The sequence below is a fragment of the Aulonocara sp. 'chitande type north' Nkhata Bay genome, linkage group LG13 (genome assembly GCF_057382095.1).
Source record: "Aulonocara sp. 'chitande type north' Nkhata Bay isolate Kocher_YH1m ecotype deep benthic linkage group LG13, A_spYH_male_GT1.1, whole genome shotgun sequence".
NCBI lineage: Eukaryota > Metazoa > Chordata > Actinopteri > Cichliformes > Cichlidae > Aulonocara > Aulonocara sp. 'chitande type north' Nkhata Bay.
Window position 1 is genome coordinate 16,207,766 of NC_141356.1, and position 27,488 is coordinate 16,235,253.

Consider the following 27,488-nt stretch of genomic DNA (forward strand, 5'->3'; position numbering starts at 1 on the left):
ATTTAATTATTGTGGAAAAATAATTGATTTCTGTGCATTTTTTTTTTTACACGTGCATTAAATTAAAGTTGATTACCGCGATTAAGCATCAGGAGGCGGAGGGTGGGGGGTGGTTCCCTATTTATTTATTTTTTGCTGGGAGCTTGCAACCCTATTAGTTAGGTTGCTTAATATTTCCGCTAAGTACTCTTTAAAATACCAGAATAGGGAGGATGGTGTAGGTTTAAGTTCATTAGATTGATCAGTATTGCTGAACTATGAAATATTTTGGGTGCAGTGTATTTTTTGCATACAAGTATAACAGAATAGCTTTAGTGTTTGTTTGTTTTTTAAACTTGAGTATGAACTTATATGAAATGCAGCAAGATATTTAAAAAAAACTGTTTTATTGATTAAAAACTACACTATATCGGATTCATATCGGTATCGGCAGATATCCAGATTTATGATATCGGTATTGGTATCGGACATAAAAAAGTGGTATCGTGCCATCTCTAATATTAATTATAGTTGCTTTGTACAAACATTTTTGATGAATAATAATGATGTTGGCTAACTTTTTGGCTTTGAGTATTATGTCTCTACAGCTGTTGGATGAGTTGCCGGAATTATTCAACTTTGAATACAAAACCCGAGCTACCTTATATTGAAAAAGAACAAAGAAAATCCAGAAAGAAAATCCAGAAATCCAAATGTCAAAAAGTCCCTTTATGGAAAGTGGCCTTTCTAATGGCTGATTAAGACAGACATCGTAAGTGGTTGTAGCATCTCTGTCAGTCTCTCTTTCTCTGTCTGTGCCGCTCTCTCGCACTACACCAGTGGGTCAAGACCTAAAATAGGTCACAAGCCTATGTTTAATAGATCCCCATATGACCACAGTGGTGATGTGCTTTCATTCCAGGTCCCATGATGAGGGGCTAAATGTTTCATTGGAGTCCCAGGATGAAAAGCTTTAAGAGCCCTGGTCCTAAATGATAGCTAGACCTCGAGCTCAGTAGCTGACTGTAAGGGGAGGACAGAGAGTCCTTGGCCTTCACTCTAAGTCTCACCCGTGCACAGTGAAGGGGTCTGTCTGTAGCTGATAAGTGGTTTTAATGTGATCCTCTCTCTGTTCCTTTCTGGTCCCTCTCTCTTCTCTCTTACTACCCCAATGTTCCTTTCTGCATCCTTTACTCCTGTCTTGCCTCTTCCTTCTTTCATCTTTATTCTTTTACCCCCTCTTCCTCTCATTCCTCTCTCTTCTTGATCCTATCCTCTTCTGTCCAGATGATGGCTTGGCTCCAGCAGTGGACCACAGGACTTATGGCCACTATGGCCTTGACCGTCATCACTGCTCAAGACTCTGGACTTCCTGGGGTAGAAAGAGAGAATCTCGGCCCAGCTGACATTGTCAAAAAGGAATCCCATCCTGTGCTGTTCCGGCAAAAAAGAGGCTGGATCTGGAACTCTCTCTATGTAGAAGAGGAGAAACCTGTTGTGACTCCGCTCAAGATAGGACGGGTATATTAATATTAGTATTTTCACCTCAGAGTCAAAAACAGCATTCTCCTTGCCATGGCTGTCTATGAGAAAGCATTTTGGTATTTTGCCACGCCCCCTCAGGTTGAAGCTATAACATCCAAAGTGAATCTGGGGCATTATCTGTTGCTGAGAATCTCTTTCATGCATATCTGAATTTTTTTTTTTTTCAGAATAGTTTATTTGCAGTAATTTATTAAAAGGTCTATTTTCTTTCTTTCTCAGCTCAAGTCAGACAAGAGTAACCCAGGTGGGGTTTTTAAAATAGAAGGTGAGGGAGCAAACGACATCTTCATCGTGGATAATAAAGGAGACCTGTTTGTCACCAAATCTCTGGACAGAGAAAAGAAGAATGCTTACCATTTGACTGCTATGATGTCAGATGCATATGGCAACCGAATAGAAAACCCTGGAGAATTTGTTGTCCAGGTGACAGATATCAATGACAACACTCCTGTTTTCACTCAATCATACAATGGATCCATTGAGGAGAGGTCTAGAATAGGTAAGTATTATCAAGGATTTTTTTTTTTTTTTTGTAGAAGGAATTGCCAGCAGCTTATTTCAGGTTAAAAAAGTTCATGCATTTACGTTTATCTGTACTGCCTCGTGCTTTAACTGTGCAGTGGAAACCTACGATGTAACTGGAAACCCCTCTTAACCCTAGATTGTAGCCTTCCACGTGCACCTCCTGAGAATTGTAACCACACATGAGGTTAACGCAGCCTACAATGGCTGAATGGCAAGGAAGGTTGTGGTGTAGAGTTAATAGGGGTTTTCGGTTATAATCTACAATGTAGACTTCCAGTTGAAGTATAATGAGGCATCACACTCTCAAGTAGTGGTTAATGTTAAGGAAGGAACCCAAACTCAGAAAGAAAAGGTACAGAAACACAATTTTCAGAGTTGCTAAACATTATTTTTTTTAAGTATGCATGTGGCATCTGCTAAACAGGGGTAACGAGACAGATTCAAAATAGACTGAAGTGTGAAAATCCTAAGCAAAACGAAACATTATGCTCACACCTGTCACAATCATTAGTACATCTCGCTGTGAAAAACACAAGTCGGTGACTTTAATTACAGTGTTGGCACTTAGTCATGAAGCATTAACCATTTGACATCTGCAAAACACATACACTTAAACATGATCAGCTATTTACTATGAGGATTTCTATCATACATGTATATTATTTCCTTCTTCTAGGAAGAATAGTGGTTGAGGTGAAAGCTACTGATGCAGACGACCCCACCACTGCTAATGCAGAACTCAGGTACTCTTTGACCCATGGAGACATTTCAGCCTTTGAAATCGACAGCATCACAGGTAGGCTGACTCCAGTGGTACCCACCATGTTTGCCATGCTTTAGCGGCCTTTTTTCATCCTGGCAAATTAATTTAGGATCACTTGAGGGTTTCAAGCTATTTTTACTGTAATATGAGTCAGAGTTGACCTGAAAGATAACACCCTCTCCAAATGTCTCGCTCTTTCTCTGTCCCTCTGCAGGTGTGATCAGCTGCAAGATAAACACTTTGGACCGGGAAACCAGGGAGGAGTATGTGGTGGTGGTTAAAGCTCAGGACATGAGAGGATTGGCCTCTGGCAGCACAGCCACCACCTCGGTCACTATTAAGATAACTGACATCAATGACAACATTGCTTCTTTTACCAGAAGTAAGGAACAGTTTTATGAGCATTTACAGTAATGATAAAGAGATGCTTAAAAAGAAGAGATTATCATCAGTCAGGTTTTAGAACCATTAGAAGCATTACATTATCAAATTGTACAGAATCAACAGAAATATTCAGTCTTAATTAGTGTGTGTTTTCCATCCACAGCAAAATATGATCTGAACGTTCCAGAAAACCACAAGGTGGATGAGACGATTGGGATTCTGGAATTGGTGGATAAAGATGAGATTCAGAACAAGGAGCCCATATTTACCATTCAAAATCTTAATAGCAACATATTCAATATTGAACCCAACCATAACAAGGATGGAAACCTCGTGCTCAAAGAGGTAGGAGACTTATGTGTAAATGGTAGAAAGAGAGCCATAACAAAATAAGTTGTTTTTTTTCCCATCAATCGTGTATAATCTTATGTTAATAAAATCCATGCTAGTATTATATAGTATATATTATGGATATGTCTAACTGATGGAATTACAAGTACGTTTATCAGCATTTTTACTACAATTAATGCATATAGCTATGTTTATCACTACCCAGCTGAACCTGTGCAACAGTTCTGCTGGTTCATTTCCTGTTTGGCTTATAAGAGGAATGTGGGGCAACCATATTTGACGTATAATTCTCTGTTGTATTTCAATTTAACATTCCTGAACTGCCATGGCTGTCCCATATTTTTGTATAATTCATTTAGAGAGTGATTTCTCTCTTGTAATTGCTGTCTCCAGTTTGGGGATAAAATAGAGACATGGTTCCCAGCATTTTTTTTCCCTGTGCACGCAAACAGCTCTGACCTGCTCAACCTCATCTTTATTTTATGGTTTTAAAAGACATGATGATTTCATTGGATTAATTTGAATTATTTTGAAACAAACCTTGACTTTCATTTTATTCTTTTATTTATTTAACTTGATTCAAACATGTTATTCTGCCAAAGTTGTTTGGTTGTTGGTCAAAATATGATAAAGGTGAAATTTCATCATTCATGCTACCACGAGGAGTGGCACCATTCCTGAGTGATTGCCTTTAAAAATTTTATTATACATGATCAATTTTAATCAGTACCAGGCTTATAAACTCAATTAGCTACTTGACCCATTGCTACCAATCAAGGGATTGTAGTAATTTATATTATAAATGTGCATCAGACATTATTTTTATGTGGGTTTTCTTTCTGTATTTCAAACAAACAAAAAACGGTGAAATTAGTGAAATATTATTACTTTTGTAAAAGCAGATTTATCAGTCTGATGACCATCTGTTTTGCAATACATAGATTTTTAAAAATCCTATTAGTGTGTTCATTTTCCTCATGAACACATCCATCCATTCGCTTCCGCTTATCCTTTTCAGGGTCGCGGGGGGCGCTGGAGCCTATCCCAGCTGTCATAGGGCGAAAGGCGGGGTACACCCTGGACAGGTCGCCAGTCTGTCGCAGGGCTAACACATAGGGACAGACAACCATTCACACTCGCATTCACTCGCACATTCACACCTAGTGACAATTTGGATTAATCAATTAACCTATCCCCACAAGCTGCATGTCTTTGGACGGTGGGAGGAAGCCGGAGTACCCGGAGAGAACCCACGCAAACACGGGGAGAACATGCAAACTCCACACAGAAAGACCCCGGCCTGATGGTGGAATTGAACTCAGGACCTTCTTGCTGTGCGGCAACAGTGCTAACCACCGTGTCACCGTGCTGCCCCATGAACACATATTGTGCATAAATATTATGTAATCAAATCAATAATTTAGTTTTAATGTGCTATGTAAACTGGCTTAGTCTTTCCATGCAGCACCAGGAAATGGATGCATATCCTAAAATACATAAAGGGCAACTCGCTTTTATTTTTATTTATATATGTACACAAGTAAATCAGAGTGTTTTGGGAAGTGTTGTATCCTCACACTTTTTACAGCATCCAAATTGATGGGACCTCATGCCCAAACAGCTTTAGCACAAAAATAGATTTGCAGTCTACCATTACCAACGAGGATCATAGCCACAGCATGGTGACAGGATTTCCACAAATTCAAAATACTAATGTACTGACATTTTCAAAGTGGTTTCTGAAGCCTTCCTGCATACTCTGCCACCGCATGGCCACTAATTATATATAACATTAAAAGGTGCAATGTCAAATTTCAGATTTTTTTTCCTGCAGGATGTATAAGGTGTGACGTGTTTAAGACTGACTTGAAATCTGGCCTCCTTCTGGTTTCTAAAGATATTTATGCTTGCGGGATTTCTAGCAGGTTGACTTCACTGGGTTGTGCTCTTCAGATAAAGTATTTAGGACATCAGAGAGCTGGAAATGTATTCTAATGAAATGAGCTCTGTAATGGCTTGCACCCTTGCTGGCCTGGAATCAAATCGTACCTCAATCTTCCCCTCAGCTCTCGAGCCCTTCTCATCTTTCTCAACGGCTGTGTTTACACATACAGAATAAGCCAGCTGTTGGCCACACTGTGGTTAAGGTCTTATTCTTGTTAAGCTGTTTACAAATGCCTTTGATACCTTGGGACTGACTATCCTTGTAACCATGAATAATCCAGTTAGCAGAATATTCCTCTCTACCTTTAGTGTCCCATTCACTGATAAAAGAGTCTGCCAGAAAAAATAAGAATATCTGTGTATTTCTAATACATAGGAAATAAATTATAGTGCCAATGTGAATATGACAGTAAGAGCTCTTATATTTGCCAATGTAAAAATGTTTCCATAAAACTTTGCAACTAAAAGTTGTTGTTGCCCCCCACCCAAAAATATAGAACCTTTTAAAAATTGAGGAAAGTGAGCTACACAGGTTGCATAGACTGATTTGTGACATTTACAGCCTTTTTGCACCTGAAATCGTTAGTTGTCCTTGGTGGACTGATGCAGGTGTACAAGACACATTTATGAAGAAAAAAACCACTAAGGTGCTAATGCAGTGTGTCCCCAGTTACAAGCAAAGACCTACAAGGAAAATGAGGTCAAAAGATTTAAAGTTGACAGGCTTAAAGAGTAACATATTGTTGAAGGACTACTATTAATTTTGTGGAAGACTGAAAGAAATTGTAACAGAACCCAAATGCATCAGATTCACACAGCATACAGTTGAGTTCTGTGTTAGTGAGAACTTTAAGCAAACAGCATAATCTAATTTCAGATGCCTTAAAAAAATGGAAATTAACGACAACAAAAATCTCAAATATTTAATGTTTGAAAGAGCGCAACCTTCCACTACGAACACTGTTTTGTATATTTATGTAATAAAGATAGTATTGACTCTGCACTGAAGCTTAGAGTCACAGCTATCAATTCTAATCTAATTAGCACTGACATGTTGCTTACTCACTCACACTATCTTTGCTCCCTAGGCTCTGGACTTTGAGAAGACAAACAGCTATTCTTTCACTGTCCGGATGAAAGAAAATGTCCAAACTCCCGCTGACAACACAAACGCTGCAATCACCAGTGCACAGGTAAATATCAAACAGGGCAACTGTAACTTTCATGAGTCAGCAAGTGAATGTTTGTGATTTGCAGTTCAAATTGATTATTTACTTTATTTTATTGATCACTTTAGCCATCTTCAAAGACAGTTGCCGACTTGATTTTCATTCTCTAAAAAAAGAGAATCAATGCTGAGGAATGTATTTAATGCTTCACTGTCAAGAAATACTTTTCACAGATTCGGATTAGCAGGACACAGTGTGATGCTGTGTAAAGGATTATAGAAAAAAAATTAAACAAAACATTTCATAGTTTCATATTCCTAGTACAATTACATTTCCAATGTTGGTCTAAACTGTTGGCAATCATTTAAATCATTTAAAATTGCCAGGTCAACATCAACGTGTTAGATGTAGATGAGCCACCGATCTTCTCTGAGGACATGTACAGCTTTAACGTGAAGGAAGAAATGCATGTGAACAACATAGGATTCATCAAAGCCAGAGATCCTGACAGAGCCAACAAAACCATACAGTATGCTGCACTCATTCCCCAAAATAAGTAATAGTGTTACTAATCCTGTAAAGTGTTTGTTAGAGTGATCTTGGTCTCTCTGTTTAGGTTCTCCATCATGCAGCCGGACTGTCCTATCGGTATCAACCGACTCACAGGTCAACTGTACACTCTGAGAAATCTGGACAGAGAGGATAAGCCCACACACATGTTTCAAGTTAAGGCGCAAGAGGAGCCAAGTGGTATGTCACACACTCTCATAAGAGCTGTACAGGGTTTATTAATCCCTTTCCTCTAAACAATACATCCTCACATGAAAAATTGAAACCACGTGTTTTACAACAACAGCAATGTGCATACAGGGAGGGAGTTAAAGTACAAAGGCCAAAAAAGACAGTTTGTTCTCTTGGCTGAACATCTCTTGTAGATTTATTGAAGGATGGGAGTGTAACACATTAACAGGGATTTTTACAGACTTAACACACCACCATAACACCTGGTCGACCCACATGAGAAGGAGAGAGTAAGCAGGAAAATCACATTAGACTGCCTCTTTGTTCACTTCCAGCTTCCAAACCAAACTCTATATTTTTAGATCAGCAATGAATGAAATACAGAGATCTATTTTAGTGGCTTGTCACAGCGTTTAAGGAAGACAATGGTCCCCTGAGCTTGACAAGGTCCTCGGTATACAGTACATGTTCTGTACTAAAGATAGATTCAAAATCTTAGTACAAGAGACAAAAAAGAGACTCACATATTTATCAAAAGATGAATATTCAAAAAGAACATCAGTGATATAAAATAAATGTAAAAGATGCTTTAATGTGACGAAAATAGCTGTCCAACAAACAGCTCACAAATAGAAATGCTTTCAGTTACTTGACCTTTAATCTAGTCCTTCAGTGACAGAGATATACACACTAATCTCCAGCATAGTTAGTCACTGTTACATTGGCGCATCAAGGTAAATGACAACTAAATCCTTAGTTTAAGAACTTTTATATTTCATTTCTATGTGGCTTCAGTATTTTAAGATAAATGACACAAAGTGTTGCAGAAACAAAAAGTGCAGTTGTTTCCACATTTGCATCTCCTCCGCAAATACTGAATGAGACTAAATTATACTATCACTACTGAATGCCCTCTTGAATCTCTGTTTGCAGCTTTTGCGCATTTATTTGGACTATTTTCATTGTTAGACGTGTCATTAATGTGATGTTTTCTTTCCTCTCTAGGTTTAGAGTCAGTTGTAAAAGTTAATATTAATGTTCAGGATGTGAATGACAATGAACCTGAACTCAGAGCTGACGACATCTATATATGTGAGAACGACGAGTCTAATACGGTAAGAGGTGATCGTTTTTATATCTATACTATTTATAGATTTTAATTATATTTTTTAATTTATATAGTACCAAATCACACAAAAACATTAGCCTCAAGTGGCTTTATACTATAAGGTAAAGACTCTAAATATTCAGGAAAATCCCACAACAATCAAATTATCTGCTATGAGCAAGCACTTTGTGATGGCGGGAAGGAAAAACTCCCTTTTAACAGGAAGAAATCTTCTGCTGACCCAGGTTCGGGGAAAGGCAGCCATCTGCTGTGTCAGGTTAGGAGAAAACATGAGGAGAAGCTTGTTTCTTATTATTAGAGGATGCATCTTAATGGAAACTAAACGCCAACAGATCATGCTGAATTGTTGTTGATGTGTCTTCTGAATTAAAACTCACGTGAAGCCAAGCATGTGATGAGCTGGGGTAATGAATGCATTTTACATAAAAGCCTAAACGCATATTTAACTGTCTGTCTCCTCAATAACGGAGCCTGGGAAGCTACAATAGGTTTCTCCATTATTTACAGTTAAGTTTTTATTTGATTTTTTTTCCAATTGTGACTTTAATATACATAATCTGAAATTTGGATCCCAACCTAAAATGGTGTTTTTGGCACGTGCCATGTACATGGCAGTCGATGACTCAATGATTCACATGCATGCTACATGTCTGCATAAATCAGTGCATATATAATTTACATATATGGACTGCACACATTGACTGCAGAAATGTGCAGTCAATGTGCAGAAAGGTTAATTTTAGAGTCATTTTTTGGTCTTTCCTCAGATAATTGGAACCTTGACTGCCACAGATAAAGATGATCAGCCAGTTGCCTTCACTTTCAGTCTGGCGAGTGAGAATTCCAACTTCTCCATCAGAAACTATGGCAGTAAGTCCTTCTGTGTACTGAACATTTATTTACTTTTCTTTTCTTGCTTGTTGCTTTAAATGGTGTTCTGAGCAAGCACTAGCCTTGGAACTTGTTGCTATGCAACAACTGGAATTCTATGTGAAGCCCAATGTTCTGTTTTTGAAATGTAAAATTATTTTAACTTCCAAAAACATCCTCCAGTTCTTTAAGCCAGACGGGAGATTTTGAGAGCCTGTCTGGGACCATAAGTACTATCTAAAATGCACAACAAAGACTGGAAATAATGAGAGCTATCAGTTCGATGGGCTTGAAGATAACTCCCTCTGTGTTGTAACCTTGTCACAGCTGATGATGTTCAATGAGCATAGTAACACAAAGTGGTGCTGTTGAGAGGTCTATAATACATTCAAGGACGGAAAAAAGAGAAACTACATCAAGTGGACAATTACTAACTATGGAAACTGTAGAAAGAGGTCCTGGGCTCAAGTTCAGTGGCTGGCTAGGGTCTTTTTTGTGTGGAGTTTGCATGATCTCCTTGTGCCTACTTGGGTTCTCACCAGGTACGGCAAAACACATTCATATTAGCAAGTGGTTAATTTAAATAGGGTGTGCGTGTGAGTTGTTTGCTTCTATATGATCCCCCTGTGACAGACTGGTGATATATATTTTATGGGCCTGGTTTACTAATAACTTGTAGCACTGCAAACTGGGTTTTGGCATAAAAAAATTACTTTGGGTATTTACCAAGAGAACAGTGACAAAATTTCTCAGTGGGAGTTCCTTTCTCAATGTGCAAAATATAACGATAAGAATATCTAAATTAGACATGCTAACTGATTTACAGGTTTAGTGCTAATTGTGATGCTAATTGTGATTACATTTAATTTAGAAAAAAAAAAGCACGTCTTATGTTTTGCACATGAAGATGAACTGTCTACGCCTGTGCTTAAAAAAACAGTGAAACTGCTAAAGGTCACATGTAAAACTGACCAGTATTGTTAGTATTTTAGGATGGATTGTGCTGACATGCTAATTTGCTCATTTAATTTAGTATATCTATATCATGCTTTAGTTTTTCTCATTAAATGAGGAGTAATTAACACATTGGAATATATTAGGGATGAACAAAGAATTTTAATCAGAGAAAACTTATTAATATTAACACACACAATACTAAAACCTCTGTAACTAATGTCTTCAAAGTAGTCAAAGGATTCAAAGGCATGATGGCTGTTTGATTCTCATTCATTAAATGATGCAAGTGGTCTTTTTCAGGATGTAGTATGTCTGTAGACACTAAAATGAACCAGCTAGTTGGAGCCAGCATGCAGACATCTCATTTTGATTATTCCATATGCAAAGAGCTCAAAGAGTGAATAGTACTGATGTCATTTGGGGAAAAATATGTAGGTGTACTGTATATTTACAAATGAAAAAGGTTTAGCTTGAATTAACTGATGTGACATATGAAGAGGTATGATCCTGAGAGAAATTTGTTGGTATCAGCTTTAGGGGAGAGGTCATTCAATATAGGATACATAACAGCAGAAGTAAAAGTGCATTCATGATTTTTATCATCATATTCAGTTATTATCCATGACAGCCAGAGGGAAATTCATACCAACTGTTGCAGTCAGAAATAAAAAAATATATATAAGTAAATGAAAGCCTAAGGTAATCAGATGAAACATTTAGGTAAGGTGTTCGTATTTAATCTATCTAATCTGAAACCTGAACCATATTGAAGATAAACAGAAAAATGATGTGAATTTTACTCAACAAATTCCACTCGTGCACGTGCCCAGAGGGGTTGACTTGTTGAACTGAAGGAGGAAAGAAAGACAGAGTAGTGCAAAAGCAAGGAAAAATTAGGCTTAGGTGCAAGAAAAGATTTTAAAAAAGGCAAGAAGTTCAGAACTAAGAGGAGAGCAGGAGGAACTGAACCAAAAGAGACTTACAAGCAGTAAAATGAAGATAAAACTGAAATGGATGCTTTACGTAAGGCAAAGATTAAAGAAGGAAAGGAAAAATAGAAAATCCAAGACAACTAAATGGAGAATAACAGTCTCGAGGCAGACTGAAGAAACGGTGGACCGACAAAATCAAGGAAGACATTAAGTCTGTCAATGCATCACCCGAGGACCCCTTGGACAGAACCAAATGGAGAAACCTTTGCCGAAGAGCGGACCCTGCACTAGCGGGAGCAACGCCAGGGTGAAGAAGGAGAATAACAGTAGATGAGAACCTGAGATAAAAGAGGACTAAAACTAATGAAGAGGGAGGAAAAGCAGTGCCTTGAGAGGGGAGGAGAAGAAAGAAGAGCATGGGATGAAAAATGAAATAAGGACACTTGCAGAACAAAGTAGCAAGAGAAGATGAGGACATGAAAGAACATTAGAAACACCACATTTTAAGAGCAGTGGTTAAAAAGGTGAAGAGGAAACAGTGATGCAAGAAAGGTGGGAAAGAGAAAAGGAGAGAAGAGAGAAGAAGGTAGCTGTTTGATAAAGTGCTGGTTGTCAGTGCAAATCGATGTTTTCCTCTGTGGCTCAAGACTGTGCCCCCCAAAACCCATCTGACAACACCTCACACCACTTAACACACAAACTAAAACATGGCCTAGAGACACAAACACACACATACACAACAAGAGCTGCAAAGTGAAGGCTTTTGAAATATTCATCGACTACCAGCTCTTTAAAACTTGCAAAAAACAACCTTCATTATGGGATTCACAAAGAATCTCACACTCCAACAGTCAATGTAGCTGCACAGTGAAGTGACAGGACTCCATGTTCCGACCACACGACTACATGAAGCTTAGCCCATTAATGCTGGACAGACAAAAGGGAAGGAGAGGTAGGAAAACAAGGAAACAAAATAAGAAAAGATGAATAGGATGCCGGAAGAAAAATATGTAAATAGAAAAAGAAAGAGAAAGAGAGGATAGTGAGAAATATCCAGAGAGAGAGGAAAGAGATTAAATCAAACAAAAACGGAGCAGGAGACGAGACGGAGAGGAGGGATGAGATGAAGGGCGGACAGAAGCTGTTTCATCTTTTATTCGGTTAGTTAAGGATTCATTTACAACCATATCCTTCCACACATACCTTTGCAGATGTTGTCATACAGGCTTTATCTGGTTTATCTTGGTTATTGAGATAGTAAACTTAGTTAAGCACCTTATATGCAGAACCTTGTTCATCCCTATGTCCTGTGACTGGGAATAGAGTCAAAATTATGTGGAAGACTCTGTGTATATAGACTAGTCTCATTCATGTTCGTGCTTTTGTCTCATCATTTAGTTTAGTTCATCGTGCAGAGAAATCAGAATTCAGAAGATAAAGAATGTATTTGTAGTGAAGATAAATGGTTAAAAACAATAGAAATTGCAGTGCTTCTCAAGCATGTTTTTTTTTTTTTTTTTGATGTTTGGTTTTTTGTTTTGTTATCATGTACTTTTTTCTCTTTGAAATGAGCTCCACTGTCCTGCATGTTATGTGCTCTTGGCCTTTTGGGATAATACACACAAGTGTGTCTCTGTAACCTCTGCATATTTTAAAGATCAATGCAAAAAGGTGGTTGGATACCACCAGAGTGTCATCACTGTTTATTTCCCATACAGCATTGAGGAATTGTTACAGAACTGAATCTTCTCCTGTATTCATTATTGCTGCTTTTCCCATATACACGGACACTTGAAATACCTGCAGCACAGTTTTAGAGTTTATATACTCATTTGTGTTCATGAGCATTCTTTCAACTGCAAATTCAAAGAGCAACAATATCACATATCCTTCATGAAGAGTTTAAAAACAATAAATAAATAATTAAATTGTGGTGCAGGTATTTAATATATTTTCATTTCCAAGGTAGAAATGATTGGGTGTTCAACACACAATGGAACAAATACTTGACTAGATCTTTTCAGTAAACATTCTCAGTATTCCCCTATATAAATCACACAAGACAGTGTGACCTGATTTTCGCTGGAAATACTTGTACATGAAAAAGAATTGCAACACTTTAAAGGACTTTAAGTGTAAGAACATACTTTGACTCTGTGCAAGTGTTTGTGAAAATGCTTTCAGGCAGGAAGTTATTCATGCTGGTGAAAAATCAGGGCTTCTGTTAAACACTCTGGATTTGAACTTCAAGTCCAAATGTCAAAAATCGCAAAGTTGTTTTTGTTTGAACTTGAACTTAAACCAAAGCTACTGAATGTGTTTCTTTATTTGAGAGTATTCAGAAGGGTCCTTCCTGCCATTGTGTTCTCTGAAATTCCTCTAGTGGTGGGATATTGTGGAGGAAAGCGTTTGGCAGGAAATTTCTGCCTGCCAGGAGTTTGACTAATGACTGTATTGTTGCTCAGGTCTATGAAAAGGACATCGATGTAATCTACTCAACAAGTTTCTTTTAACTAAAACTGCAATTCAGTTCAGTTCTTTTTTCATAGCTTTTTTAATAACGTCACAATAACAGTAATCTCAAGGTGCCTTTTTTTATTGTAACTGAAGATCATACATTATTACAACAAGTCAATATGGCAGTTACTCTTGTTGAATGGGAGTGAGAAGGTAAACCTCTGTCTTAACACTGGGGATTCCCATGTGCCAGGAAATGGGGGGTGAGGGGCAAGAAAAGCAGAAAAGAATCGATGGAGAGGCATCAAAATGTAAACGACGGCAATGAGATGACCAAAGTTTTCTGTATCAGACTTTGTCTGGTCACTGATAGACCAAATTACATACAGAGTAGTCTGTAATGAAGAGATATTTCCAATGACAACAACATTCTTCTGCAAAGGAGAGTGATCTATGTTAATACATTTGTTCTGCCACTTCATTTAAAAACCGCCTTGGCTCCTTGTAGGATTTGCTTTTGCAGATTTTTTATGTTCTGTGATTAATTATGATCCTAATTGACTCCAATCTGAAATGCATCAAAGCCGTAACCACAAATGATCTCTCTGCCTTTATTTAGTCACTCTCTCCTCGCTGTCTTATCTCAAATCTAGTCTTATCTGTTCAGCATGACTCACATAAATAGACTTTGTAGACTGAGCAGGTGAGCATTAGTTTTGCTTTAGTGAAACGAGGTGATGGGTGAGGCAAATTAAGGGAAATTTGTGAAGCAAAGGTGGTGTGATATTTTGTACTTAACTTACTATGTGTATTTTCTTGTATCTCTTTGTATAGATGGCACAGCAGCTCTCATTGTGAAACAGGGCCCGTTCAGCCTGGATGACCCCAAGAATTACAAGGTGGATATAAGGGTCAGTGACGGAGGACATCCCTCCAAGAGCAGCGTCTCCACAGTATCAGTTGGGGTATGCATTTTTTGTGTGTGTGATATTGAAAGCTGCTTGAGATTATTTTAGCACTGATAATTTTAAATAATTGTAAAGATGAAATGTCTTGTCTCTGTAAACCCAGTTTTAATGCAGTAAATATGTAGCTTCAATGAATGTTCAGTAAATGGACATTCAGGCAAGGTACTGACCGACTGATTGGTAATATGTTGTAGATATGTCAGTGTGATCCCAACCGGAATCGTACTTATTGCAAACCTGAGGCTCGGAGAATGGGAGTCAGTGTTCATGCCCTGACAGCCATTTTGCTTTGCATACTGACAATTCTCGGTAAGTTATTTTTTACTTTTTTGTTATACTACTTGTTTTTTCTACCTTGTTTCATTGTTATGACTTTTAGAGCCACCTTAATCAGAATCAGAATCAGAATCAGAATACTTTATTGATCCCTGGGGGAAATTATTTATTATTTATTAAAGGGTTAACCTTGAGATTTTTAATGCTATAGTCTGTATACAGGCTTTTTTAAGAGTATTAATGTTTATAAGAAAATTATTTTTTAGCTGCATAAAATCTGAACCTCAATGATGTCACAGATGACTAGAAGTTGTGCAGGTATGGAGTTAATAAAAAGCAATGATGTCTGTTCTCTGCTCATCTTTGCTTGAGGCCAAAAGAAACCCGAACAGATATCTGACAGATCTATCAGTGGTTGAGTTGCATTCTGGGTATTGTAGGTGTCAGATTTTGACAGGAAGAAAGCATAATAATATATATGGTTTTTCAGCATCCTTTTTTAGACCGTCCATCATGAATATGATGTGAAAATGAAGTTTTAAGTTGTTATGATATTAGGTAATAGATCCTGATTTGGTTGCATGTGAACTTGCTTGAGTAACTATCTCTATATTGTTTTAAGTTTATTTATGCTTGTCTGTGTTAGAATATATAGAAAGGTGAAAACACATCATTCCCAGCATATTTGCATTTATGCTGAAAGTATGGGAAATGCATTGAAATATTTATTGCATTTTTTTGCATTCGTATTGTAGAATCTGTCCAAGTTACACATAATGGCATGTGCAATATCAGTGCACATAATGATGGGATTATAATGCAACAGGAAAATCCATATATCCAAATGACAAGTTTTTTCTTAAGACTATAGCTTTTCACCTTTAATACCAGAGGACCTGCTTAATGTCATCTTCTGTCTTACAATAGTAATTATTTTTGGCTTTTTCCAACATTTGACTATTTTCCAAAAAAGATGTTTTCCTGTTTTTCTTGGAATAACAAAGCCAATAAACATTCAGAAACAAAACCATTTTCATTTTGCAGAATCGTTTAATTTCTGAACTCGGTCTGGCTCGTGAAATGCAAAAGCATTTTGACTGATTTCAAAGCTAGAAATTTATCTTACCTAAAAATCTATTTTTCCACTGTTCTCCAGTGGTCAGATGTGTTTTCTCACCCTCAGAGACTCACTGAAGTGTACTCCAGGGTGTGAGTCTTGTGGTGTAGTGGTTAACACTTTCACCTTATGTGTGAAAGATCTCTGGTTTGAGACCAGGAGGAAACACAAAAAATGCTCGAAGGGGTCACATGCTTGGAAAAATGTGCCAAATAAACTAATGAGAGAGCAGCTGAAAAAACTCAAACATAATATGGGTATGGATGAAGCAAAGCACACCCAAGGGGATCTGGAAGTGAAAAAGGAGATACAACTTTCAAACAGAAAGGGCAATGAAACATTTTAACCCACTGTGTAGACAGCCATGTTTATGCCTGGAATAGAGATTGGATAAAAAAAAATGTTGTTGTTGGAAGTAGGAAAAGTTTTAAAAATGAACAATAGGACTTGAAAAAAATTCTAAACAACAGGGAAAAAAACAACATTTTCACTCGCCTTGTTTTGGGTTTGTTTGCATTTACACACAACAAATAATAAACAAGCTTTTGTGAAATATTTGAAGATTGAATCAAAGATCGATGCCTAAATGTTTAGACAGACAGTAATGTAAAAATAGTACTTTTCTTCGTTCTTCTTTAACTTTATTACCGGTAAGCAGAGAACTTCTGTATATATTGTTATTCTCTGAGAGAAATTCATGAAGACAGCATCAGTGATAGATGCAAAAAGCCAGTGCTGAGTGATCGGGACACGTGCACAGATTCACTTGCCCTTGCTTTGCGATAAATAAGATTTGTGTTTTGCGGGGAACGTTTTCCCCTTCTGGTGTTGTTGGTTTTATGAATAATGCAGCGGCGGATGTGAAAATAATGCCTGTAGTTGTGCACTCAATATTCTCTTTGATACCTTCGCCCCCTGCCTTTTTTGTATTTCTTTGGGAAAAAGAGACAGTTGTCATGTTGGATGAGAGGCACACTGGAGATACTTGGCCAAACAAGAGGGATGTGGAATGAGATGTACTGAAGAAGGAAGGAAAAAAGAAGAGGAACTTTAAGATAAGGGGGGATGGAGGCAAAGTGACACGTGGAAAAAAGTGTATATCAAGACTTAGATATTGGATGTGGAGAGTGGTGAAACAGGTGGACAGATGTAAGACGGTGAATTGAGGTGGAATGAGACCGGCTGAGTGACAGAGAGACAGAAAGAGGTTAAAGAAGAGAGACATGGAAGAGGAGAATTGTGGGAAAAGCAGCAGAAGAATAGGAGTGGTAATGAGGGGAGTTTATCAGTTCTTTAGGTGGCGTCTGCTTATCAAGCACCACCAAACACTCAACCTATTAACTATTAATACACTCCTTCACTATCGGGCCTTTTCCCCTTCATTTTTTCCCTTCATCTCCCCCTTCCTCTGTTTCTTTCCCTGTGGGTCTCTCTGTCTCCCTAACTTCCCCCTTCTATCTCTCCTTCTCTTTATCAAACAGCCCCAACACAGGCTAGATTAACTATTTAATGCACTTGTCATTATCTGTCAGGGCCCAAAGCAATTTAGCGTGCTCCCCATTCACAGGCACATTTTCTCACATGAAGCCGGGTTTGACACACGAAAAGACATTTTTTCACAGTCCTTCTTCTCTAAAGAAAGGGCTTCTTTTCCCCCCCCCTCTCTTTTCTTGTCCCTCTAAGTCTGATATCTCCAGAGCTTATTAAACTGCAGAGCATGTGTTGTAAAAGATTAATCTGTTGGTTTCCCATGCAAACTTAAATTAGTCCCACTCACCCTCAACTAAAAGGCATGGCTAATGCTGCCCGTCCGCTGAGAGAGAAAGAGGTTCATATCGGGACCGAGGCTTGGGGCCTAATCTAATGTCAAATGTATCCTTCCTTCTCTCCTTGTCGCTCTCTTTCTCTCCTGATTTCCTCACCCCTAAGTCGCCAGTTTCTTCCACTTCCTCCTCCCCTCAATCAGTACCCTCCCCCCTTTTTGTTTTCTTCTTTTTTCTCTTGCTTCCTTCTCCTCTGTACTCTGTGCCCACTGACATGCAGCGTGTAATCAAAAACTTTACTGAGCTTCTTTTACCCTACTTTTTATCAAGTTTGGCCTTTTGAACCCACTTTAATGTCATCATAATGTTGTGTACAAGTCAATTCGTTTAATTTTAGAGTAAGCCTGGTTGTTCTGGAAACAATTACAGTTATAGCTTCAGTTTATGAATGATCAGACCGGCTCTAGTGTAACAGTGCAGATAAAATCATAAGGGGATTATCGTAAGGGGCTGCCCATCATTCTCTCTGAGATTGTTTTACACACAATAGCAAAGAGCTATTTCATGCAGACTATGAAGTCGAGCTCAGCTGTTATCCTTCTACACATCCAATTGGTTGATATCTAATCAAGTGCATAGCTGCTTCAACCTGCCCACAGTTGCTCTACATGTTTAAGCCACTTTGCAACCCACCTCCCTCACAGCTGGGTTCCTGTGTGGAAATAAAAGACATTTATGAATAACAGCATACTTGTTCATAGCTGCTTACTACAGGAACACAGATTGATTGATGTTCCAGTGGAATTTTTAAAGTTACTAATGTCACAGTTCGAGTCAGATTATACTTTCATATAATCTATAATCTTGCACGTATAATTAGGTTTAGAGTTAGGCCTTGTTCTGCTAGAATATTTTGCCCTGTGCACAGCATGCTACCTCGATTGTTTTTGAGACAGACATAATTAAAAGTCTCAAGTCTGATAATTGTCTTTGTTTCTTGAACTGAAACAAATGTTTTTTCTTTATTGATTTTGTGATTTAAGACTCCCATTGTTACACCCCCTCCCCCCGTTTCTCTCTTTCACAATTGTTTATTTCATCGTCATCTGCTTCTCTTTCCTTTCCTTCTCAACACCCCTGCACGTTGTTTTCTCACACTCATTTCCACTTCCCTCGTTGTGTTTACTGAAATTCCCTTCCTGTCTTTTATGCTCCCCTTTCTTGTCTTTCTTTGTGCAGTTACTCTGTGCATGTCTCTGGCTGGGTAGATTCACTTAAGGTTTTCACGCTTGGGGCGAACGTCTCAGATACCTTAAACCATCTATTCCTCATTTTCTCTCCTTCGTCACTGCACTGCTCTCTAGTCTCATTCCCTTGTCAGTGCTCTACTTTTCTCACTTGTTTCCTGGCCCCATTCTTATTCTGCTTTGGTTGCGAGTCTCTATCATGATTTCACAGTCATAGAGCCATTGGTCTGAAAGGATAAATGATTAAATGCAGTCTGTCTTTTTGTTTTACTCTTGATGTCTTCATTTTCTACCAACAGCAGTTTTGATTCGCTGTGCTGGATGTCAGCCGAGTAGATTCTAAACACACGTTTCTTTTCTGCTTTTAAGTCATAGTGATCCTGTTCGCGATGAGGAAACGCTACCAGAAGGATTCTCTGGCCAATATGAAAAACAGCGGAGAGATTCATGAGCAGCTGGTCACATACGATGAGGAGGGAGGAGGAGAGATGGACACTAATGGGTATGCAGATGAAAAGAAGCACTGCTATACACTTTTAAACTGACAACTTGAATATAACTGAAATGAGCTGACATGGTTTATCAGCAGCCCCCCTTTTTTGCAGACTTACATTTGATTCTATTTTCTTTATAATCCTCTCAAAGGAAAGATTTTTGACCTCTGAATGAAACAACAAAAACCCAAGAATTTATAAAGTCTTGACAAAGAATGACAGAAAATCCATTTTAAGTAAAAATGTAAAATAAATGTTGCTTCTTACTCACACTTTCAGCAATGCCAGTGAGGCCATTAATGCTCTTTTTTTATGTCATTAATTTCTCTTTTGTGGCTGCCATGCATAAAAAAACAGCTCACAAAAACTGAAGGGAGCTTTAATTATTTAAATGTAGGATTGAAAGTGTCTACTGGAACATAGACAGCTTTTTAAACATTTAAACATTCCTCTTTACCTTATACTGTTTATGTTTCTATTGCTTACATCCTGATATTCATATTTTTAAAATAAATGAAACAGATATATTCAACGTTTCTTATGCTTTTTTATGGTTTATTTGCATAATCTTTTTATTATTATAAAATCCTTGACAACAAATAATAAAGTGTGCTACCTCCTATATCTCCATTTATTTGCACTTTAATCGTATCATCTTTTATGTATCTACTGACTTAGTTTCACCTAATCTAAATCGAAATATCACTAGAGATCCACATAATTCAGGTAAACTATCCATATTAAATGTACCAGAACTCACTGTTTGCCGATAAAAGCCACAAACGCAAGTTAATATAAGAATATCTAAGTTGCAGAGTAGCCAAGACATTACATTACTATTGGTGACTTTCTAAAATATATTTAAAAAGACAAAAAGATCAAATATAACTTGATAGTTGAGCTGTAGCATTAAGCATTCTGTAATAAATATGTCAGTGGACATATTTAAATGTCCGTACCCAGAAAATCTCTGTGATGAAGAAATGTGATCAGCAAATTTACTCACTCTATCCTCTTTTCTTTTAGCTATGATGTCTCAATCCTCACTTCCGCTTGCCATGACGGTTCCCTGCTTCGCCACCAAGATCACCGCCCCCACCCCTCACTCTACGCCATGGTCCAGAAACCCCCCCACCACACTCAGCCCACCGCATGTAAGGGCGACATGGCAGCGATGATTGAGGTAAAGAAAGACGAAGCTGATCACGACCGAGATGGATTCCCTTATGACACTCTCCACATCTACGGCTACGAGGGACCCGAGTCTTTAGCCGGAAGTCTCAGCTCTCTGGGAAGTTCCTCTACTGGTTCGAACTTGGATTATGACTTTCTCAACGATTGGGGCCCGAGGTTCAGGACCCTGGCAGAGCTCTATGGTGTAGATGGCCCAGATTACTACCATCAGTACTGATACCACATACCACCACATAATGACAAATCATACACATACATAACAAACATACAGCTTGATACAGTAATCAGAAAGAGCCATAGCAATACACTCACATACTGACCAGAAGCATGCAGGAAATATACACATTCACACAGAAACAGACCTACAGTAGATAACCGTGTTCTTGAGAGACTTCTCCAGCTCCTCAAAACAAAATCAGGGAGCTCCTTTTTATCCAGTAACAATGACTAACTTCTGTTATGATGTGTAATTCAGTGAATCCATTAGTGTGTTGTGCCTCTGTCTGTTCACTCCCAGTCAAAAGAAAAGAAAAGAAAAAGCTTCATCAAAATCCTGGAAGCTCCATGAAGTTGAGTCAAGGAGGCTCTTTTTTTTTTCCTGTTTCCAGTGAAATATTGGAAAAATTTTAAAGGAACAGAACACCAGGACATCTTTGATAGAAATAATAGAAATAGTGGCTTCATACATTTGCAAGAGGACTGATTATTTGGTGACAATACGAGATCCACACCATGAGGATTTTCCTTTACAGCAGTGTTGTGAGTTTTACACGGTAACCCTTTTATTCTGAAAAAGGTCTAAGCAGGTGAAGCCAGTTGGGTTGGTTATGGATGGGTATGGATAATCCAGTCCCTTTCAGTGATGTTACTCAATTACTTAATTTCTTTTGCATTTAATAATTTTGCAGCAGCATTTTGAAATATGATTTTTCCCCCTGTGGTGACTTTGGCAAAAGACACAGACTATTGAAGATGAAAAGTTTATAACGATTCATTTTGTATCCCCTAAAATAAGCATTAACCTTCCCCATCATATTGGCCTGTTAATGTATGATTAACTGAATTCATATATTTAAATCCTTATATCCTGTTTAACATTAAAATGTATTGCTAATATAATATTGCAGACTCTGAAGATTAGTTCATTTTGCTACAAAGAGAATTAAAGGAATCGTAATAATTCAATCCAACAGGGGCTGCAAAATGCTGCGTGTGAAAGCAACTCACTGCTGATCTTTTTTTCCCCCTTCGTTCTTTTTTTCTGTCTCTTTTGGTATACGGCGTGTGATCTCTTCTAACTTTGATGTGTGGGGTTTTTTTTTATAAATTTGACAAAAGGGACACGAACACTGGGAGAACGAGGTGATTTTATTTTTGATCTGTAGTTGATGATTTGATTTGTAAATATGATTGCTTGAGGGGGTTACTGTACTGGGAAACTCTGAGCAGCCACGCGAGTTTAAGCTCAAAGGGGTTTGAAGTGTTTGATCACAGCAAGATGCCAGTTATGTTTTCTTCATCTGAAATACTAGAAGAGACCGTCTCTGAGGAAAGTTCAGCTCTGTAAAGTCTACTTTGTTCATCAGAGCGTCAAGTCCGATGGGTTATTTTGTGACGCGTCCATTGAGTTCGTGATTTTTCTGAGGTCCAGACATGACATTAGGTGTCTGAACAGTACTCAACAGAATTCAAAAGAAGCATCAGAAGTCCCTGATTTTTTTTTTTGCTGTTTTTTAAGGTGAAAACCTTAAAAAAACTTTCCCGCTTTGTGTTCCTGAAACCAACCCTCTGATATGAATAAGGTCATTTTCCGAGTAAGTCATTTTGCCCATTTTCTCAGTTATCTTCTGCTCTGAAAAGAGAAAAGACAATGGACAGACAGAAAGGAAATGACGCTACTGCTTCTCAGACAGAATTACAGCATGTTCCGAGGGTTTATTTGACAGAACCCGTCATCACAGTTATTGTTGAGATGAAAGCCTAATTCTCAGAGGCCTACTGGAACAAAAGTAATTCAGACAACTCAGGAAGCACAGAGCTGGAAAAGCAGCTAGTTGGGCAGCCACAATGACTCTGAGGTGGCTTGAATAACTTTAACCTCTAAACCTTCTTGGCTGCTATCAGATCATAAAACTTGAGATGAAAAATACCCCAAACTTTTTGATAGTCTAGATGGTTACTTAATATAGCTACTAAAAGTTAGGTAATAGTTTCTCCTAATAGTTGTGTAGGATTATTTCTACCTTGAATTTTAGCATTACATAGTAAGGATATTCTACTTAGCAACGGATACGGCGCTCCTTGGCGTCAAATTGAAGTTTTGTCTATAAAATGTCAATAAATATGAGAAATACCCACAAGAGCTTCTCAAAAACCAAAGTAGCTCCTTTTTTCCTTTCCAGATATGCTGGATATTTGGCCTGCCCCGTCTCTTAAGTAATCAGGAACAACCAATCGCAAGGCCGCACTCGGTAGCGTTTAAACAATAATCACAGATCTTTTAGATTATTGCACGAACAAATGCCCAGGAAATAAACCATTGTTTCTGCATTCATTCATAAAGCACCACGAAGGTAGAAGGTCACCATTGTCTGTGATTATTGTGACATCTGTGAATCTAGTACCAATTGTTGCTGATAGTACCACCCTACTGAACACACACACACAGCGTAGTGTGTTTCTTTTTTCTTTTTTAAAAAAAGTAATTTCATTTCAGTTTATTTAACCTACTATATTCAGTCCCAGGAATCGGAGTTGAACTTGTTCCCTTAAAACTCAGTCCTGCTTGGAATGCCTTTTGATAAACAGTGAGACAATAGCTGGAAGTCCTCTCAACGCCTTCCTGTTGGGGTTTAAATATATATATATATATACACTTAGCCAGTTCCTTCTCCTCAGTCTTAGCTTTGCTCTCCTTGTTTGCCTCACCATATCTCCTCGGCGCTGTCTTTTTCTCCGTCGTCTAATCAGTGAGACCAAACAGTGGACTCAACTTCCTGTCCATCTGGGAGGTTGTGCCCGCCTCTTCCTGTCTGTGTTATCTTTCTCCTGGGCCAACACATTGTGCTCACTTCCTGCAAGTCCAGCCTGAGAAATGGGCTTGAAGAGGAAGAGGGAGCGAGGCAAGGAGCCGCATGGGATGAGGTTGGGGGTTAAGAAGAAAGAAAGACGAAAAGAACAATGCAGAGCAATGATTAGTTTTCCAGCTGAACAGAAACACCTCAGAGCAAAGATGTGTTTTTTTTGACCTGTACAATTTGCCATCCTCATGAAAGAAGGCTGATCCCACCAGTAAATATTACGTTTATTTAAAAAAAACAAAAACAAACAAACACAGTCTCAGTTTTGTGGCTTCAAAATGGCAGGAATGGAATCTTAAGTACTCTTACCTTCAGTTTATTTCTCCTCATTGTTTTTAGGCATTGCACTCATGATCTTGGTCAAAAGCAACCCACTGTTTTGTAAGTGTAAAAAAACCTTCAAATATCTCTTAAAAATTCTGGCACAACAAGCACCACTGCTAAAAAAAAAAAACATTTCTAGAATCTAAGAATCTTAGCTAGTTTTATAATCCATGTCCTTGCTCGGTGAACAAACAATGGCTCATTTTTCTGTCTGACATCTTTGTTTGAGTCAAAGAATGGAAACAAACTTTGGTTCAATTTTGCTTCATTGTGCAGTGAAAGAAAAACTTTTTGTCTTGTTATTTCAAGCTATTTCGTGGCTCTAAAAGTAACAGTAATCTTTTTTATGTGTGTGTGCGTGTGTGTATGTTCACTATTATTGTAAAAAGAAAAACTTCATTGTTAAAAACCAGCAGGCTGTAGCAGAGACAGGTGCTCCATTATCTACTTTCCTAAAAGCAACAAGTGCTGGCTGTACTTAGGTGAGAAAAGCTGGCACATTATTCGAGGCAGATGGACATTCGCTAGCAATTTTGGCCAGCAGTATTTTCAACTTGTTAAGCTCGTTCCAAAACGATATAAAATGTAGCACATACATTTTTATGACAAAAATCCATTAATAGAATACATCAATCATTAAACACTTCCAAAACATGGACCATATAGTCAGACATGGCGTAATATTTTCCAGAGCGTGTCATATTTCTTTTTTCTTTTTTCTGCCAGGACCAAGACTTGGACATATTGGTTTAGACTAACATGTTTCTTCCAATCCATCATGCCCAGCATGCTTTCATTTTTAGGAATTTTCTTGAGCTCTTCACCCGCTTCTCCACACTTATTCATCAGATTTTGCAACTTCCAACATTTTCCAAGTATTACAATAACACGCTACGGGACAATGACAGCCATACGAGTACCATAATTAATTTGATATGTTGGTTATCAGTGGTTGTGGGAGGACATTTACCTCCCCTGCTGAAGGAGTCACATTGGAAGCAGTGAAAATTAAACCTCTCAGGGTGGGATCCCAACACAAAAAAGTTCTTCACATGAACGTGAAGAAACAAAAATATGTAGTGTGGTTTAAAAGACAACATTTAAGTGTTTTTCTTCTGTTTCTGTCTAATGTTTCAACAAGGGATTTTATTTTGAAATGTATATAGAAAAAATGTGCCTAATAGGGATCTTTCTCTGGCCTCACCTTGTTTATTTTTTTCTTATTGTTGCTATTATTTTTGCCTAAATAACTGTATTTAAAGGATTATAAACTTGACACTCTCTTTTTTTAATTGCTGTATAAAGGAAAACTAGATTCAGTTTCAGCACATGAAAGAAAATAGTGTTTGATGCATGAATGAGTCCTCGAGTGAATATGTAACTTTCTGCTTGTGTGTCCACTTTTGTGTGTGTGTGTGTGCGTGTGTGTGTGTGCAAGGGTGCTTGTGATTGTACCATGACTGTACCCATGTAGATATACACACAAATGAGTATCAGACCAGTTAAAAAAAACAAAAAAGGGAAAGAAACCACATTTCTCTTGTGTGAAAACATTAAGGTCTGCAAGGGAGCGACATGTGCCTTTACTCTTTAAAAAAAAAAACATGTAAAGAAAAAGAAAAATGCTTTTTTTTGATGGTGAACACGATGTTTTCTATAGTGTTTTATGGTGTACAGCAACTACTTTTTATTACATGAATTTTTGTAAGTGTAGAAGAATAAAAATCCACTCAAATATGTTTTGTTTATCTGGTGATTTTTACTGACACTTTGGGACAGAAGAAAATATTTCACCAAATGAACTATAAAATGTTAAATGGACTGGTTTATGTACAGCACATTTCTGCTCTGCTTGAGCTTTACACAACATGTTTCATTCGCCCATTCAGAGAAGCACTTTTTTTTCTACACCTAAGGGTAGATCAAACATTCACACTTGGGTGCTTGAGAAGCAACTTGGGTTAAGCATCTTGCCTGAGGATAGTATGATAGGTGAATGGAGCAGCCAAGGGTCAAACCACCAACCTTCCAATTAGTAGATGAGCTGCTCTACCTCCTGAGCTACAGCCAAGACATCTGTGCTGAATAAATGTGGATGTACTAGCTCACCGGTTTATTTTTATACTAAAAAGTATTCAAGTAAGCTCTTACAACCATTTCAAATTGCATCAGCTTGTAAATTCCACTATCTGATGATATGATACATGATGCCAGTAAGTGGCTGCCTCCAGTTTTGAGCCACCCCAGATGACTTCAAGTAGCCAGAGGTTCTTGTATTTTTAAGTGGTCTTCAGCAATAGTCCTCCACATAGATTTTCTGAAGGTCTTTGGCTGCTTTTTAATTCTTTTTCAACCCAGGCCATTTTCAGAGGAATGATTTTGTTTGTTTGCTTTTTGGTGTGTTTGTTAATCTATTTAACTGACCTATGAATCGGTCAAGCATAAAAAAGCACCTAACTCAACAAGTGGTGTACCTACACATAACAAACAACTTAGCAAAGAAAAAATATTGTAAATTGTATCTTTAGGTATTTTATTAGCAGCCTGTCGCAAAAATACATAATTTTTTCTGATTTCTTCAGCCAAATCAATGAATATAATATCCCAGAGAGCTATTAGCTGCAAACTTGGCAAATCTCAGCAAGGTGTCAAGGGTGTCCTTAAAAATGTAATGAAACTGGACAAGTGAAGGGCAAAAGAAAAAAAAAAAGACTATCTACAGCAGATGAACATGTGAAAGTCATTTCCTTAAGAAACTTTTCAGCATGACAGTGATGCCAAGAAAACTGCTAATACAGTAAAAGCATACCTGGACAGAAAAACACACTTTGAATAACCTCTCCAGCGCCCAGAACTCAACATTATTGAAGTATTGTGGGATCTTGACAGAACTAAAGGCACTCTAATTCCTTTTTATTTATACGTCGCCAAATTACAAAAACTGTTGCCTCAAGGTGCTTTATATTGTAAAGTAAAGACCCTACAATAATACAGAGGAAACAGAGAAATTCAGCCAGCAACCAAAGAAGAGCTTTCGAATGTCCTTCAAGAAGCCTGGAGAACTATTACTATTAAGAGTACTTAAAGAAATTGGAAGAGGACTTGACTTGAGTTCAGACTCTACTGAAGAATAAAGGTGCTGATAATAAATATTGACTTTTAAGTTTGTTGGAACTGTCCAAATTCTGTTTTTGCCTCATATAGTGTATTTCCATGTGTGTTTGCACATTATTGAATAGATAGCTGCACATATTTACCATTTTGCAAGCAGAATATAAA

At 37.8% G+C, this 27,488-nt stretch overlaps 1 protein-coding gene across 3 annotated transcripts in view; it reads left to right on the forward strand.

Annotated features, from left to right (window-relative positions):
- The window catches only part of cdh5 (cadherin 5), a 69,659-nt gene extending 43,711 nt beyond the window's left edge, over positions 1-25,948 (forward strand). For all 3 annotated transcript variants that reach the window (XM_086258861.1, XM_086258863.1, XM_086258864.1), the window contains exons 3-16: positions 1,267-1,500; positions 1,744-2,023; positions 2,726-2,845; positions 3,027-3,194; positions 3,360-3,541; positions 6,580-6,684; positions 7,047-7,189; positions 7,277-7,410; positions 8,407-8,516; positions 9,298-9,400; positions 14,581-14,711; positions 14,909-15,023; positions 19,487-19,619; positions 20,638-25,948. In XM_086258861.1, coding sequence (XP_086114987.1) covers positions 1,267-1,500; positions 1,744-2,023; positions 2,726-2,845; positions 3,027-3,194; positions 3,360-3,541; positions 6,580-6,684; positions 7,047-7,189; positions 7,277-7,410; positions 8,407-8,516; positions 9,298-9,400; positions 14,581-14,711; positions 14,909-15,023; positions 19,487-19,619; positions 20,638-21,022 — 2,343 coding nt within the window. In that variant the 3' untranslated portion in view covers positions 21,023-25,948. The remainder of the gene's footprint in view (positions 1-1,266; positions 1,501-1,743; positions 2,024-2,725; positions 2,846-3,026; positions 3,195-3,359; positions 3,542-6,579; positions 6,685-7,046; positions 7,190-7,276; positions 7,411-8,406; positions 8,517-9,297; positions 9,401-14,580; positions 14,712-14,908; positions 15,024-19,486; positions 19,620-20,637) is intronic.
- Positions 25,949-27,488: the final 1,540 nt, after the last annotated feature.